Source organism: Anabrus simplex, chromosome 1, assembly GCF_040414725.1.
Source record: "Anabrus simplex isolate iqAnaSimp1 chromosome 1, ASM4041472v1, whole genome shotgun sequence".
Taxonomy (NCBI): Eukaryota; Metazoa; Arthropoda; class Insecta; order Orthoptera; family Tettigoniidae; genus Anabrus; species Anabrus simplex.
This window is the reverse complement of record NC_090265.1, coordinates 883,221,930-883,238,432: the sequence shown is the minus strand read 5'-3', so window position 1 is coordinate 883,238,432 and position 16,503 is coordinate 883,221,930. Positions and strand designations below refer to the sequence as shown.

The 16,503-nt window shown below is 37.9% G+C and overlaps 1 protein-coding gene across 1 annotated transcript in view; it reads left to right on the top strand.

The window, feature by feature from the left end:
- Atg2 (Autophagy-related 2) overlaps positions 1–16,503 on the top strand; it is a 412,975-nt gene that overhangs the window by 375,372 nt on the left and 21,100 nt on the right. The window contains exon 34 of the mRNA XM_067136531.2: positions 10,609–10,763. Coding sequence (XP_066992632.2) covers positions 10,609–10,763 — 155 coding nt within the window. The remainder of the gene's footprint in view (positions 1–10,608; positions 10,764–16,503) is intronic.

Here is a 16,503-nt window from a genome sequence, read left to right as displayed (position 1 = left end):
TTCAATTTTTTAGCCACGAAAAGGAAGGTGGGTCCATTATGTGTTCAAATGTACTAATGTGCTTTCATGCAGTGACTTCATCATCATCATCATATTTCTTTCTCCTTATCAGCTCCTGACGGGTTAGGGCATTTATGGCACTTCTCCACCTTCCTCTCTCCTTCCACAATTCCTCTTCCATTGTTTTGTCCGAGTCCAGGTTTCCCCTTCTTGCACTCCTCTTCATTGAATCGATCCACCTTGTTCAACGTCTCCTTCTTGCTCTCTTTCCCTCAAACTTCATCTCTATTATATGTTTTGGTATTCTTTTCTCCTCCATCCTCTTTACATGACCAAACCATCTTAGTTTACTCCTATTAATTCTCTTATTTATGTTTTCCATTGCGACCTCTTCTCACATCTTCGTTTCTCAATATCTTTCTTTGTCTTTCCTATTGTTAGGTATTTCATTTTGCTGGCTTGAACACATGATTTCTCAGTTATGAAAAGCTATACATTGTACAAATATGTATTCTATACTATTCTTTAACAAACTTGTGAGTGTATTCAGAGTCTTACTGGTTAACTTCGTGGAAGGCGGTATTTCTAAATACGTAAATAACAATAAATGGTGAACATGACTTTTAGGCCTACATATAATGTAAATAAAAGGTGTCCGGGTTAAAAGTATAATAATATAAAATTTAATAACTTGAGAAATAATGGAGATATTTATTGGTGATTTGTTTCTACAACTGGGGTAACTCAAAATGTTTTCTGTGTTCGCTTGTGGTGGCGATGGTACCACATGCGCATACGCGTAACTGCATTGTCCACGAGAAGCGTGCCAGTAACCATGTGGACTCCACAGCAGAAGGTGTTCTGTGTGCTTTCGCTCGCGGAGATAAAATCCGTTACACTAGTACCACGTAGATTTCGGCGTGATTATGGACTGTTACTAACTGATGATGTTCCCACTTACGTAACAATGATGAAATGGAACAGGCACCTTCGAGAATCTGGGACCTTGCTGTCGATGTTAGGCCGCCACACCAAGCACGCAGTTTCAGAGGCTACTGTTGATTTAATCCATGAGTCCTTCAAGCGGATCCCTCATGAGTCAATTCAACAAGTAAGTAGGCAGTTACAGTTACCTCATTCGACAGTACATGATGTCGTCCACAAAAGGTTGCGTCTACGGGCGCACAAACTGCAGCTTCGTCAGAAAATCAAACCTCAGGACAGGCCGCTACAGAAGGCATTCACGGAGACAATTCTGGCGAAAATTGATGGAAACGAGGCATTCCTCGATTCGGTCTGTTTCTCGGACAAGGCTACATTCCATATTTCCGGCACTGTAAACAAGCACAATTGCCACATATGGGGATCTGAACTCTCCCACCGCCACATAGTGATAGAGTTGGAACGGGGTGTGGTGTGGATTGTTGAACGACAGGGTTATTGGCCCATTCTTCTTCGCGGAGCCTGCAGTTAATAGAACACGTTACCTAGACATATTGGAGCAATATAATGTGCCGCAACTTGCTCGTGACGTGATCTTTCAGCAAGATGGTGCACCATGCCATTATGTGGAAGTTGTGAGGGATTTTTTGAATCTTGAGTTTCCGGATCGCTGGATTGGAAGAGGTAGTCCATCAATTGCTTGGCCCCCTAGAAGCTCCGACATTATGCGACTTGATTTTTTCCTTGGGGGTTTGTCAAGAATCAAGTGTACCAGACACCAGTTCGTGATCTACCAGATCAGCGTCATCGCATTCTTGCAGCTATTGCAGATGTTTCACCTACAATGCTGCAGAACACTTGGAGAGAAGTGGAATACTGATTAGATGTCTGCCACGTCACTATTGATGCACATATCGAGGTTTATTAGGTATGTAAACAAACATTTTGAGTTACCCTACTTGTAGAAACAAACCGCAAGTAAATATCTCCACTACTTCTCAAGTTATTAAATTTTATATTATTATACCTTTAACGCAGACACCTTGTATAAACAGGCAGTTGTATTTATTGTATTACATAATATTAATACAAAATAATGAAAAAGAAGGTGATGCTAGTTATTTGTCTCTGTTAATTGAACAGTAGGTCTATCACATAAACCTAACCTCTGATCTTGTTATGATTATCATCGTCTGTGCTGCCATCTTCCCCTCTACAGCATTGTCATTATCCGACGTAATGACATCTTCACTGCCAACAAGAGTATTAGAGTTCCTGGACTTTTTGAAACTTTTTACAACAGTTTTGTTCCTGATTAGAGTCCAAGCAGTGAAAATCCATTCACGGATGGTCTCTGTATTCTCCCAGTTGGTATGGAAGTATGTGTGTCAGAAGTCATTCACTTAGAATAAAGCTGTACTGTAGAAAGCGTGCCAACCCACTAGCTGATTGCTTGAGACAATCTGAGCGAATGTTAGGGGTTGTACTTCTGAATGTATACATAGTGACTGGAAGCATTCTTTGGATAATTGCGTCTGTTGAATGTCACAATTTTATTTTTAAGTGTATTTCATGTTTGTTCTCTACATTAATCACGCCACGATTTACTGAAACAGCTATAATTGAGATTTGCATTGTTTAGGTTAGATTTACAGTCTCTAAGTGTCAGGATAGTGCCATGAGTTCCATGACGAAAAGGTGTTGTTGTTATCATAATTTTTAATTTCATACATTGGTTTTCTCTGTGTTTTTATTAACGCTTAATATCATTTGTTGGATATGTTAACAAGTAAAACAGCTGTTATGATCGGATTGTCACCATGTTTTAAATCTATGTCTACTAAAATAACTCATATTGGCCTGACTTACGAGATATTAAACAATCACAGTGTTAATGATCTCTCCTTTTTTTTTTCAATACATTGCTTTACGTAGCACCGACACAGATAGGTTTTATGGTCACAATGGGATAAGAAAGGGCTGGGAGTGAGAGGGAAGTGGTCGTGGCCTTAATTAAGGTACAGCCCCAGCATTTGTCTGGTGTGAAAATGGAAAATCACTGAAAACTATCTTCAGGGCTGCTGACAGTGGAGTTCGAACCCACTATTTCCAGAATGCAAACTCATAACTGCGTGCCCCTACCTAGACAGCCGACTTGCTTAGTCTGAGTTAAGATCACGCCACACGCTTCGTTTACCACTTCACTAACTGTATCAGGAAATGATCGGGGATGAAGGCATGAGATTGTTATGGAACAGGTACGGGGAGAGGTATGTGCGGAGCGAAATAATAGATGAGTTTAAAACTTAATTTATTCATCTCCATGAATTTGACATATATATCTCCTATGATTTCTGGGTAAAAAATATTCAATTAAAGCAAAATATCTTATGAACAGATTATTTATTGTCTTGATATTTGAGATTAAATCAATGACAACAAATGTCTGTCATAATATCAGAGTTGTTTCCTGTATTCTAACATAAATTCATGTTATTTCACTTCCAAAATTTCCACTTCCGGAGGTGCATATGGCCCTGAGGTTCACTCAGCCTACACCAAAAATGAGTACCAGATTAATTCCTGGGGGCAAAGGTGACCGGGCGTAGAGGTAACCACTCTACCCCATCATGTGCCGAGGTTACGAATGGTGGAAACCTTTACCTTCTACCCCTCCAAGGGCCTTCATGGCCTGTACGGAGATGACTTTGCTTTCACTTCCAAAATAATTATTTCTTCATTTGTAAAGTTCATGAAGTTCTTTCTAAAGTTAGTCTAAATAATGTAAAAATTAAAATTATTTCATTTCAAAAATAAGTATTTCTTTACTTGAAAAATTTACAAATTTCTCCTAAAGTCTTTCTACATAATTTAACACTTTGAAAAAAAACATTGCAAAAAGTAATCTTCTTATAGAGTTCTGTCCTATAGTCTCTTTAAGGATTGATATTTAACACTTAGAGAATATTGCGAGAGTAATATGATTTCCAATGAGCATCAGTTAATTGTTTGTAAAACTGCCAACGAAGTCACTGATTCTAATGTTCCACTTATAAGAAAGTTAGTCTGGTGGAATCTTAAGATGGTTTGAAATGCACTCATATCACCTGTATACTCTGGAACTCAAGATTGGAGTGTAGAGAGATGCGGTTCAGTGAACAGCAAGTTGAAACCATAGGCAGCCGGTGTCGTGATGTCGTCCCCATTGTACCACGTTCAACTCCCACGTAGAAACCACATTCCATATCCCATGTTGAAACCACGTCCAACTTTCATGTTGACACGAGATAACAGCAGGTAGATATGATGATTTAAGACAATAGGCACTTGGTCAGGATTTCACCCGTTGCTGTTAGATTTATGAACACGAGAAAGTCCAACTGACTATAATGATTTGTGAGTGTCCTATCTAGCATAACTCATATTTGAAACTCGTAAAATGAGCAGAGTATTTTATTAAGTGCACTCATACAATGTCTAACCACTGGCAGTGAAATTATTAAAACTCATTTGATTGGAATCACTGTTTGTATAAACGGACAGTTGTAATATATTTACAAGTATTTCGCACTAAGACCAAAAGTTTATTCACAATAGCGAAATGTTCTAACTCGTGAATATTTATAAGTTCCGATAGCCGTTGTGTTATAAAGTGTCGAATGCGGCACAATCGTATTCACTTGCGATGAAAGTTTAACCATATTAAATGTTCAGTAAACTGTCATTAAACACGTATTTTAAGGTACTGTTATGAAATTGTTTGTTTCAATAGACTGAGTATTTAATAAGTCAATCAGAAAATTGTCTTAATATGCACACGTTTATCAACCATGAATGTTCCAAATTAATCTAACTCTTAAGATGAGTACAAGTTTTAACCAATTAAGTTAACTCGAGTTGTAGTTCAAATATGAAGTTCCGTAAAGTGAGTTAATGTCACACGTTCTTGTAAACACTTTGAAAATTATGAGAAATCTAAGTTAGTATCTTAGTGATTGAAAGTTTCTAAGTTCAAGACAAACAATTGTATTAAAAGTTTGTTGAAGGTAGTTGTACGTTGCGATGACTGAATTCGAATCTCAGCGTATACATTCTCGTACGACACCATGTTTGCATATTGGCTGCGAGTTGAGAACTGTTTTCCACTCAGAAAATCCTAGCTCTTTCGTATGATTCTGCTGGATTTGATTTCCTCCCCTCTTGGCAGAATTGAATTTCTTTATAGTGGAATTATTCGCAAGTCCCGAGGCCAATTTTTACAAAATTTGAGTATGTTGGTGATTAAATAACGGGCTACAAGATGATATATTTCAATAATTGATATTTTTTCGGGATCAAAAGTTAGCAGAATATGTTCTGGAAGTTTTCTTATCACCATGTGCTGTGCATGTGATCGGTGCATCACTTCGAGGTCAACTTCCAGCGTGGAGCTTGTGACGTACTTTGCTTGCTAAATGCATGCCCACACCATGCTGTTGCGGTTCCTTGTACACAAAATGCATGCCAGGGCCATGCTGTTGCAGTATTTGACATTGTATAAAATAATGTTCCAGACCGTAAGCGGTTTCTGGTATATGTTCCTCCCTCGGTGGAAATAGAAAATTCGAAGGATTTTCTTTTCTTACTCTTCCTTCTTGACATACTTCTTCAAGTTGGAGGCATTGAAAATACCCTCCAGGGTACCATCCATTCTTGATGCCTGGTATGCCCCGTTTCTAAGGACCATAATAGTTTTTGCCATGAAAACACCTGATAATTTCCTTCAGTTGAGGAGGACCATCATATTCGAGGACCAGTTTCTCGTTAAAGGCACGAGCATCTAGACATAGCCTAATACTACCATTAAGTTTATGTACTATTGCCAGTGAATCAATGTAAGGTGCTTCACATGGTGAAATGATGCCATCCTCTTTCATCTGTTGTTTGAGGGCTCTAGCCTCATCTTGAAACTTCCCAGGAATTGGATAAGGTTTCATTTTATATGGCGAATGATTTTTCGCATTAAGATGATATTATAATCCTTTAATTTCACCGGGCTTATCATCGAACACTCCGGGATAAGTATTGAATACATCCTGTCTTGCCACTGCTAATCTGACCACAAGTTCTAGATCTTCAGCAACACTAGTTACGGATACAAAATATTCGGGACCGACAGTGGAAATTTCTTCAATAATGGACTCTTCCTCATCCTCTTCAGGATCACCCTTTTTAATAACCATTGCTTCGGCTAGTGCATCCTCGCATTCTGTGGGTAATTCATAGTCACCACCGAGTTCCTTGGTAGGGGTTCCAATTTCTTGTCTCTCCATGTCTCCACGATCCATCTGCTCTCTACAGAATCTGTGTTGTGCAGACGTACAAGATTGGTATCAAAATCTATAGTTCCCTTCTATTTGATGATGAAATCAGATCCTAAGATAATGTTGAAGTTGAGATGTGTAATCACCAAGAAAATATGCTCAAACAACTTTCCATTTATATAAAATTCTATGAAGCTTACATCTTACATTTGACGTTTTTTATCCAGGACAATTCCTCTAACTTCAAGTTGTTCTGCTGGCATAAGTAAAGTGTCACTGTGATTAACTTATCAGAGATAGTGATGCTTGTGCTCCTGAATCAACTAATGTTATTATATTTCAATTTCCAACGCATACTGCAGTCTCTGGCAATGAACGTAAAATTGTTGGTCTTATAAGTTGTGTGTCCTCGTATAAAAGTTCCGAATCATCTATGTGCCAATAGTTGACTTTGGTAGTACATGTTTGCTGGTCATTCTCTCTTTGAATTTCAGGCAATCTCCTTATTGTGAAATTGGAGGGGGTTTTTTGGTACCAATTATGTTGGCTTCATGATCAGGCTTCTCTTGCAATTTGACGTGTTGTTGGTACCCCAAAGAAGTTGCTCTTGGATCTTCATATGGTCTGTTTATCTCCTTTACGTATTCCCTAGTTTCTCACCATCTTTGTTCTAAATCTTCTCTCCTGGTATTTCTTTTCTTTTCTGGAGTTTCATCCTGTCTTCTCCAGGAAGGTCTTGTTCTGTATGGATCATCACCTTGATTCTGATGTCTTCGGAAGCCACGAAACCTAGCAGGAGTGGTTGAGTTATTCCCTCTCTCTTCTCTTGGCTTCGCGTTCTCTCTTTCTTGTGCCTTCATCTCGGTTGAGTTGGCATAATATCCTTGGTCCTGCTACCTTTAGGACCTGGCTGGGTGTTGGCTGTGTCCAGTCTTCATAAAGTACCATCCAAATGCTGTAAAGTCTGAATATTGGCAGCGACTAATATCTCTTGTACATGAGACGGAATTTGCAATGTCATAATTTGAATTTCTTTGTCTGGCAATGGAGGATCTAAAAATTACATCTCCTTAAGTTGCATTAAGAAATAATCTGAATATCTAGATGTATTAACGGAGGTATTGTACTTCCAGGAATATAGCTGCACTAGATGTTGGGTTTCAGTGTCCCAAAAATGATTCAAGAGTGCTTTCTTGAAATCCTGCGCCGCGCCGTTGTGGTTCCTTGCACACAAAATGCATGCCAGGACTGTGCTGTTGCAGTATTTGACATTGAATAAAATAATGTTCCAGACTGTAAGCGGTTCGTGGTACATAACAATGCTACTTACACCTTAATATCGTGCATATTAATTTACCACTGATGCTCTTTCTCATTAGATTGCACTCATTCACTATTCTATGTTTTCATTTAGGGAAACCTTTCTTGTACACATCAGATTTTGCAACATTGTTTCATGTAACATCTCACACTGGTACATATCTTGTAACACTTTGCAGACAATGTGCCAGGTTGTTAAAAAGGCAGGTGTAGATATGTGCAGAGGAGGATTAAAATAGTTTACTTTAAAACATATCAAAGTTATTAATAACCTGAAAGATAAACTAGAAGAATTGTTCGTCTTCCACTACTGTAAGCAGATCCAGAAATTTAAAAATTTTAATAATTATATACAAACAATATGTGTGCAACTTTTACACAATGCCTCTCTTGACCACTTAACTGAAAGGATTTCTTGTGAATGTATACCAGCTGTTCCCTTAAAGAAATTTCATTGACCGGGTGAGTTGGCTGTGCAGTTAGGAGCGCGCGGCTGTGAGCTCGCATCCGGGAGATAGTGGGTTCGAACCCCACTGTCGGCAGCCCTGAAGATGGTTTTTCTGTGGTTTCCCATTTTCACACCAGGCAAATGCTGGGGCTGTACCTTAATTAAGGCCACGGCCGCTTCCTTCCCATTCCTAGGCCTTTCATGTCCCATCATCACCATAAGACTTATCTGTGTCGGTGCGACGTACAGCAACTAGCAAAAATATTTCACAGTTTACTAACATTCCTTGCTACAAATTTCAAAGGCTTTGCATGTTTAACCCACCAGTGAGGGTCGTGGCACAATATATTGTATCTCATGGGGTCTGTGGTTATGATGTAATATATTGCATGTCTAACTTCTTTGCTTGTCTTTGTCCTTGGAACAGTTATTCAAAACAATGTGGCATTTGCCATCTATGTATGTGAATGTCTACTGTTTTCAGGAATCAACTGCTAACTGACTAACATGGCCAATTATAGTCATGTTGAAGTACTAGATAGTGTTGAAAAAGTTTTTGAAATTTTTATGAAAGTGAGGGCTCTTATTTTGCCGATACGGATGAAGAAGTTAATGATGACTTCATTCCTGAAAATTTCATAATTGGGGGTGAGTGAATAAGTGATAGTGATAAAGAATTACAATTACCACACCTACCACCTGCAGAGTGGCAAAAAAAAAAAATTCTCATGCACAGTTTATGGAAAAGAATTATCCATGAATTTCTCTTTCATCCTAAGTAAAAAAAAAATAGACTAATGTAACACTGAAAGAAGTGTGTTTATTTCTAGGAATTAGTATGCTAATAGGTCGTGTAAATGAAGATACCGTAGAAGAACAAGAACATTGGCCTACTGATTCATTCTTCCAGAGTTCTATATTTTCTTGGCACATGTCCTGCAGTTGCTGTGAAGCAATTCTATAGGTCTTTCATTTCAATGATACATTTAAAAACTTATAGGGGACAGACTCAACAAAATCAAACAAAAACAGGAGGACCATTTACCAGTGTGAAAAAATGTATACACTATGAGCAGTACCATATTTTCAGGAATAACATCCAAAAATACTTTTTAACCGTGAACATTTTATGATTTTGTGCTTTATTATGTATAACCAGGCCATTTAAAATATATATATATATAATTTACTGTATGTAATGCAATGTATAATGGGTTTATTTATACAAAAACTTTCATTTCAGTCCACAGCCAACAGCGGCAGGTTGTGGGCATACAGTGCTTCGAAAATCTGACTCTCTAAGTGTCCTTCTAACCAATTTTCTAGTTTTTGGAGATACTGAATCATTGGAAGATGTAAAGTTTTGTGATCTTTTGTTTTTATGTTTGTCCTGGACTCTTTCTATTGCTCTATATACCTGTACTGACCTGTCATTTTTTTAAATCTTTATAACGTTTCTGTCCTCCTTTCTAGTTTTTTTTCTGTAAAATATACTGTGTTTATCTGTGTAATAGATGCACTTTCTTCCCCAATTTTTGTAACAAGAATGTGGTGTGCATCTTTTATACCAGAAAAAAATATTTAATGAAAAAAATTAAAACAGTGTAAAAGTGTGAAATTAGCATCATTAGGTATATAGCAAACTGTAGCAACTTTAAATTATGTTTTGATGGTCTCATTACAAACAAGTCTACTATCAATCAGTAACTAGCATCAGCTGTTTTACTTGTGCAAGGAAACACTAATAGCATACAATAAACTACAAGAATAATTATTGGTAAAATAAAGAATTACCAACATTTTATTGTTTCTATTTCAGTCCACAGCCAACAGCGGGAGGTGTTTCAACAATACTGGGTTGTTAGCTATTGAGTGTATTTCATGTGCATTAAAAAGAACCGAGCTCGATAGCTTCAATCGCTTAAGTGCGGCCAGTATCCAGTATTCGGGAGATAGTGGATTCGAACCCAACTGTTGGCAAGATGGTTTTCCTTGATTCCCATTTTCACCCCAGACCGCTTCCTTCCCACTCCTAGCACTTTCCTATCCCATTGTCATCATAAGACCTATCTGTGTCAGTGTGACGTAAAGCAACTTGTAAAAATAAAAATAAAAATAGAAACATTAAAAAGAACAAGGACTTATTGAAATTCAAGTTTCCACGTATTGTTTAAAAACTTGAATTTGAACATGACTACTATCTCCTCCATTTCTCATCAGCACCAATAAACTACTAGACATGCTCCAAATATATTGCGAACTGTCATCTACTTAACATACATGCTATGAAAATAATTTCTATCCTTCATGGAAAGTGTACTGTGTGGTCAGCACAGCTGAGTTTGCAGGCATTAATCTCCATTTACTTGTTTTATTGTATACAGCAATCCATCTGGTTTTACTGTTTTATATATTACTAAGTCAATTTTGTTGAAAATGAAATGCTCATTTTTTCCCAAAAATTTAAGGGGAAAGTTTGGGTGCGTCCATAATGTAGTGGTGTCCATTACACAAATAAATACAGTATTTAGAAACATAGTTGATACTTTTAAGACATTCCAACTTAGTAGACATTTATTTTACATGTTCTTCTAGTCCAAGGCATCAGGGATTTATTTTGGCTGCCAATTGAACAGTATCAAAAAGATGGACGAATTGTTCGTGGATTGCAGCGTGGTGCAAACTCCTTCACCACATCTACAGCTATGGCTGCTTTGGAGCTCACCAATCGCCTGGTGCAGGCTATTCAGGTAATTGATCTAAAAGATAAAATGGACAGTTATTTAAAAAGTACTTTATTGTGCTATACCTGGTCTGAGCCACCTGGTACAGAATGTTCAGGTAATTTGTCATCAGGATTTAGTGCACCACACACACAAGAGGCACTGAAGATCACTAACTATTTATTGAACACAATTACAACACTGCTACTCTGACTCTCTATCATCACTCTGCACTGCTTAAAACACACAACTCCTCAATGTACTACTGCTGCTGCTCCTGCTACATGCTCTTTATAATTTCTCTATTTCTCTTGCGAATATGGAAAAGGATATGTTAGAGATCCACTGTTAGAAAATAGTTCAATGGAGAGCCGAGTCAATGTGGACAAAAGCTATCTGCTACAAATCATTACCATGAGCAGTAAACAAGACAGTTTCAATGCCTAGGATCATAAAAAATTTCACTGAACCACAAGTTTCGTGAAACATGCAAGTGTGTTTTTTTATCGTGGGTAATGCGATGACTGGTGTCACCATGTGAAATCTAAAAAAACATGAAGAGTATGGATGTATTAATGGGCAATATAAGATGCTCTTGTCATTTTTCAGTACAAAAAGTGCTGTACAGGCTGTGTTTCACACTTTGTTTGATTGAACGTAACTTTCCCTTATCTGTAGCAGGCCTTGCCAGTATGGACAACTGCCTTTGAAGTTTGGTATCTCTGGAACAGTCTTGAATAGCATTCATAGAACGAAGAGCAAACACTCGGATCAAATGTGTGGTGGCATGGTAAGAAGTCAATGTACATGGGCTGTTCGCGGTTTCACAAATGTAGTGACAAAGACTCCACTGCTTTGGTCATCTTCTACTTAACTGACTTTGTTTAGCTAGTGCAAGCAACATACTTAACATGAGGTGTGAGCAGTGGTGGCTCATGTAAGAAATAGATGTGTGCTGCACTATTTTTAACCAAAAGGGGTAAAAATCAAACAAATACAGTACACAGAATATATAAAATAATACTCGCTCACTCTGGAGTAGGCTCACCGAACAGTTTGTTTGTTTGTTTTTTCTTTCTTTCTTTCTTTCTTTCTTTCTTTCTTTCTTTCTTTCTTTCTTTCTTTCTTTCTTTCTTTCTTTCTTTCTTTCTTTGTACTTTGTCCTTCTGAGTTCTAACAGAAAATTCTCTTTAACAGAATTTCACTAGGTTTATCATGTTGTAACAAGGACAATGCAAGAAAAGTTAAAACATGCACATAAATTTCACACCTCTTACTTTACAGTCTTCTACTGAAGAGCAACAAGCATCTCAGCTTGTATAGTGGCAAACTGCAGTATCTTTGCGCATATATACAAATGTTTTCTTTTCTTTCCTTCCACATGGCTTCCACCAGCCTGCATCGTTTCAACTTTCATGTGGCATACATAAGCCTACTCAACTCAGCGCTGCTATTCAAGAAGAAGGTGTTTCAGATATTTGCCTCATTTCATTTATACGCTCACACTGGATGCACTGATAACGATGCCCATCAGCGAGCGATCGACCCAAAAGAGTTCATCATCCTTCAAGGTTATTTGAATAGCCATGTTGGCACTCAGAATGAGAGATACATGCATTGTCATGGGAGGCATGGATTTGATGTGTGTGATGACGATTGATATTGTATACTGGACTTTGATGAAGCTCAAGACCTAGCTGTAGCTTACACTTTCTTCAAGAAGTGTCCAGCTCACTTAGCCACCTACAATAGTGGTGGTCATGCTACACAGATAGATTACTGGTTTGTTTGAAGATGAGATTTGAAGTTAGTGGTCAATGCCAAAGTGATTCCCTACAACAGTGTTGCTTACTCGTGCTAGGCATCCGAATTGAGCAGCTGAAGCAGACTAGGACACCAAAGACATGTGGAACGATGCTGTGGAGTTGATACATCGGGTTGCTGCAGATATTTTGGGTAAATTGAATTCGGGACAAAAATCCATTGATAAGCAGATTTGGTGATGTAACGAGGATGTTCAACAGGCTATTAAGGAGAAGTTAGCCTTCAGGAGCTGTTAGAATACATGTCTCAAAACAAATCATGAATTATACCATTCGTTGAAATTGGCAACGAAGAGAAAGATGGCTACGGCAAAGGAGCATCATTAACAGAAATAAGAATTATAAATCCACCTAACCGATACATCAGAATAGAGATAATTATAATTAACTCATTTGTTCATCTTAGTATTAGTTTCAATCAAGAATTTGCTCATCTTCAGCTAAACAAATCAAATACCAGCATAAAACATATCTAAGAATTGTCTAAAACATGACGGTGAATTGTGTAATTAAGTCAAAAGGGGACTGTGGAAGTCCAGTTAAAAAAAAAAAAAAAAAACAACAACACAGTGAACAAGAAAATGCATACAAAATGATGACCAATGGAGTTAAATGATTATAAAAGGTTGAGCATAGAATCCATAATGTTATAGGCAAATTAGCCTGAGAACTTGATGTTAAAGGTTAAAATAAAGTGATATAAACACTTCAGCTTAAAAATAACACATTGAGCATCTAGGCTAGTATTTCCAGTATGATCGTATAAAAATATAAAACATGCTAAGGAAAAATGGCATAGGAGCATCGCTACAAGGATTTGTATGACAAACTAGACGCACCAGAAGGAGATGCCAATATTTATCACCTCTTCAAATCATGTAATTGTTCCATGAAAAATATTGGCCATGTTATGCAAATCAAAGGATTAGACAACAAAATCCTGAAAGACCCATCAGCCATCCTCCAATGATGGACTACTTTCCTGCCACCTGCAATGATATGATTCCACACCCATCATTGCCAAGTCGTTGACACACATTTGGACCTACGCCAAAGAAATTTTGTTAGCCCTCAAGAAAATGAATGGGAAAGCAACCAGCCCTGACTATGTACCAGCCGATATCTGGAAGATGCTTGGGCAGCCTGGCTTGGAATTTGTTTCCATGTTGTTCAGTCAAATCATAGTTAAGAACAAGCTTCCCAGTGTGTAGACCACCAGCACGACTCCGCTGATTTGGAAAGGGAAGGGAGATGTCACAGTTTGCAGCAGTTACTGGCCGATTCGACTTCTAAGCCATTCTCTGAAAATAGTTGTTGAGTACTGGATAATCGACTAAGAAGTATTATTGCCAGAACACCAGATCAGTGCAGATTTGTCAGAGGAGTCAGTACCACAGATGCTATCCATGCCACTCATTTGTTGATGGAAAGGCACAGAGAAAGAAGATGATGACCATGCATTTAGTATTTTTAGACCTGGGAAAAGCTTTCAATCATGTTCCACATATGGCGAGCACTTTGCAGCCACGCAGTTCCAGAGGTTTATGTAGGATGGATCAAACGTCTGTACAGTAATGTCACAAGTATGGTTCAATGTCCGGCTGAGCTATCACCCTATTTTAACATCACTGTCGGTATTCATCAAGGTACATCCCTCTTGCCCATATTCTTCAAGCTTTCTATGGATATGGCAACAGCTAACATTCAGTGTCCACATCCCTGTATGCTCCTTTATGCTGATGATGTGATACTTTCACAAGAGTGCAGCCTTGTACTCCAGCAGCAGGTGAAAAACTGGAAACAGAAGGGTTGAGAATGGGCTTCGACTCAACATTCAAACACCTAAAATGTGGGGCCCAAACCAATATTACCATCAGTGGCCAGAAACTTACAAGAAGTCAACCATCTTGGGTTTTTGGTCACATCAGATAAGGGTGTTACTTCTGACATACGGATGACGGTCGGCACAGCATCTTCCAAGTGGAGTCAGGTAACTGGTGTCCTCTGCAATAAAAAAATGCCCAAATACCTGAAGGCTAAAATTTTTAAAGTTTGTGGGCTCTGTGGAGTAGAACGTCGCCCTGTGATGAGGAAACGTGGACAGATCCTCCATGCTATGTAGATGTTGTGATGGTCAATGGAGCTGACTCTCTTGGACCATGTCAAAAATGAAGATGTGTGAAGTGGACTTGGTATGGCCCCAATTGTACAGAAGGCAAGAGAGGCTTGACTCTGATAGTGTGGTCTTGTCATATGAAACAATGACAATTCAGTAATAAAAATGGCCTTCCAGCTTGACCCAGGTGGGTGCCGACCACGAGAGAGACCAATAAAGCAATGAATTGACAACATTATGAAAGATATGCATGCTGTGGACCTCAACCCTCAAGGCATACCAAACAGGGACAAATGACGAAAATGTAGCCAAATAGCAGACCCCATTTGATGGGGGGAAAATGCTAGGAAAGAGAGAGAGTTCAAAAGAAAAAGTGTTATTGATTAAATAAAAATAATTAGTGAAGTACAGCTCATTGGCTCATAAGAAGTGGCTGCAACTGTGAGTGAGTGTTGGGTGTTCCAAGGGCTTGCTACAGTCTTAATAGTGGCAGAGGAAGTTTATTAGTGTTGGTGAAAATTCATAGGCCTATATAAGAGGTTTCCTACTAATAAGTTTAAATGTGGGTCAAAAATTGTATGTAGAAGATACATACTTCTTTATTCTGGCAAAAATATGTCATCACCACCACTACTGTAAAAGTTAGTTTGTAAATGTCCATGTATGTCATTTGCTTTGTTCCGGCATGTCAGGCCTGCTGCTCATTTACTGCAGTGTTAAGTTTTCCATATGGTTTTCTATATCATTTGAAAAGTATTGAAAATAATGTGCATGAAATTTTACATGATAGAGTATTTTATTTACAAATGCTGTAACATGCTCTAGGCTCTTTTCTTTGATGCAAGTAATTTAACTATTAAAAAATTATTGACAGTGCAGAGGTAACAATTAAGAGAAAAAAAAATTTTTTAGGAGTATTTTGAAGGTTGTAGAGTATTTTATCAGCATAAGTCTCTTTAAAAACTTAAAGATTTAAAGCTTTTAGCATAAATTTAATATGCAAATTTGATATAAGTATTACAGACAATTACTAAGTAATTAATCATCAACTGCATGTCTTACTAGACTTTACTTTTTAAATAACTAAACATTATTTCATTAATGGTAATGAATAAAATCACCAACATTTAGTTTCTTCTTCTCCTCCTTTTATGACCGCATAGGATCACTTTAGCCAGTCCATCGTTCAGGTCTCTATGAAGGGATTGTTCAGGCTTTGCGGTTCTCCCAGTACTTCTTCGGACACTCCGATCTTTGTGCCCTTTCCTCAGTTGAAAATATGCGTGTTGTTGGTTTGTTTCGTGTAAGGGTAAAGCGGAGGTTTGTCTTGAGTTTTGTATTCAATTTTATCTTATTTGTGGTGTCTTCTGTTGTAAGGCCTATTTCCTTCAGATCCTCTCTTACTTCTCTGATCCATTTACATCCTGTTGTGGTATTTTTTGAGGCGAGATTGTGTTATACTAGTTGTTTCAGAAGTCTTGAATCCTGCATCCTCATGATATGTCCAAAGAATCCCAGTCTCCTCTTACACATAGTATCTGTAATGGGTTCTAGCTCTTTGTACACGACTTTGTTAGGTATTATCCACCACTGTCCATCTTTCTGGTATTTTTTGTTGATGCAGGTTCTTCCAACCCTCTTTTCAATTTTCTAAAGTCTGTCAGTCTTTGATTGTTTATTCAGGTGAAAAAGTGTTTCTGCTGCATATGTAGCTTCCAGTTTTATAACCGTGTTGAAGTGTTTTATTTTTGCATTTATTGATAAACATTTCTTTTTGTAGATATCCCATGTTAATGTCTGTGCTTTAGCTAATCTATTTGTTCTTGTT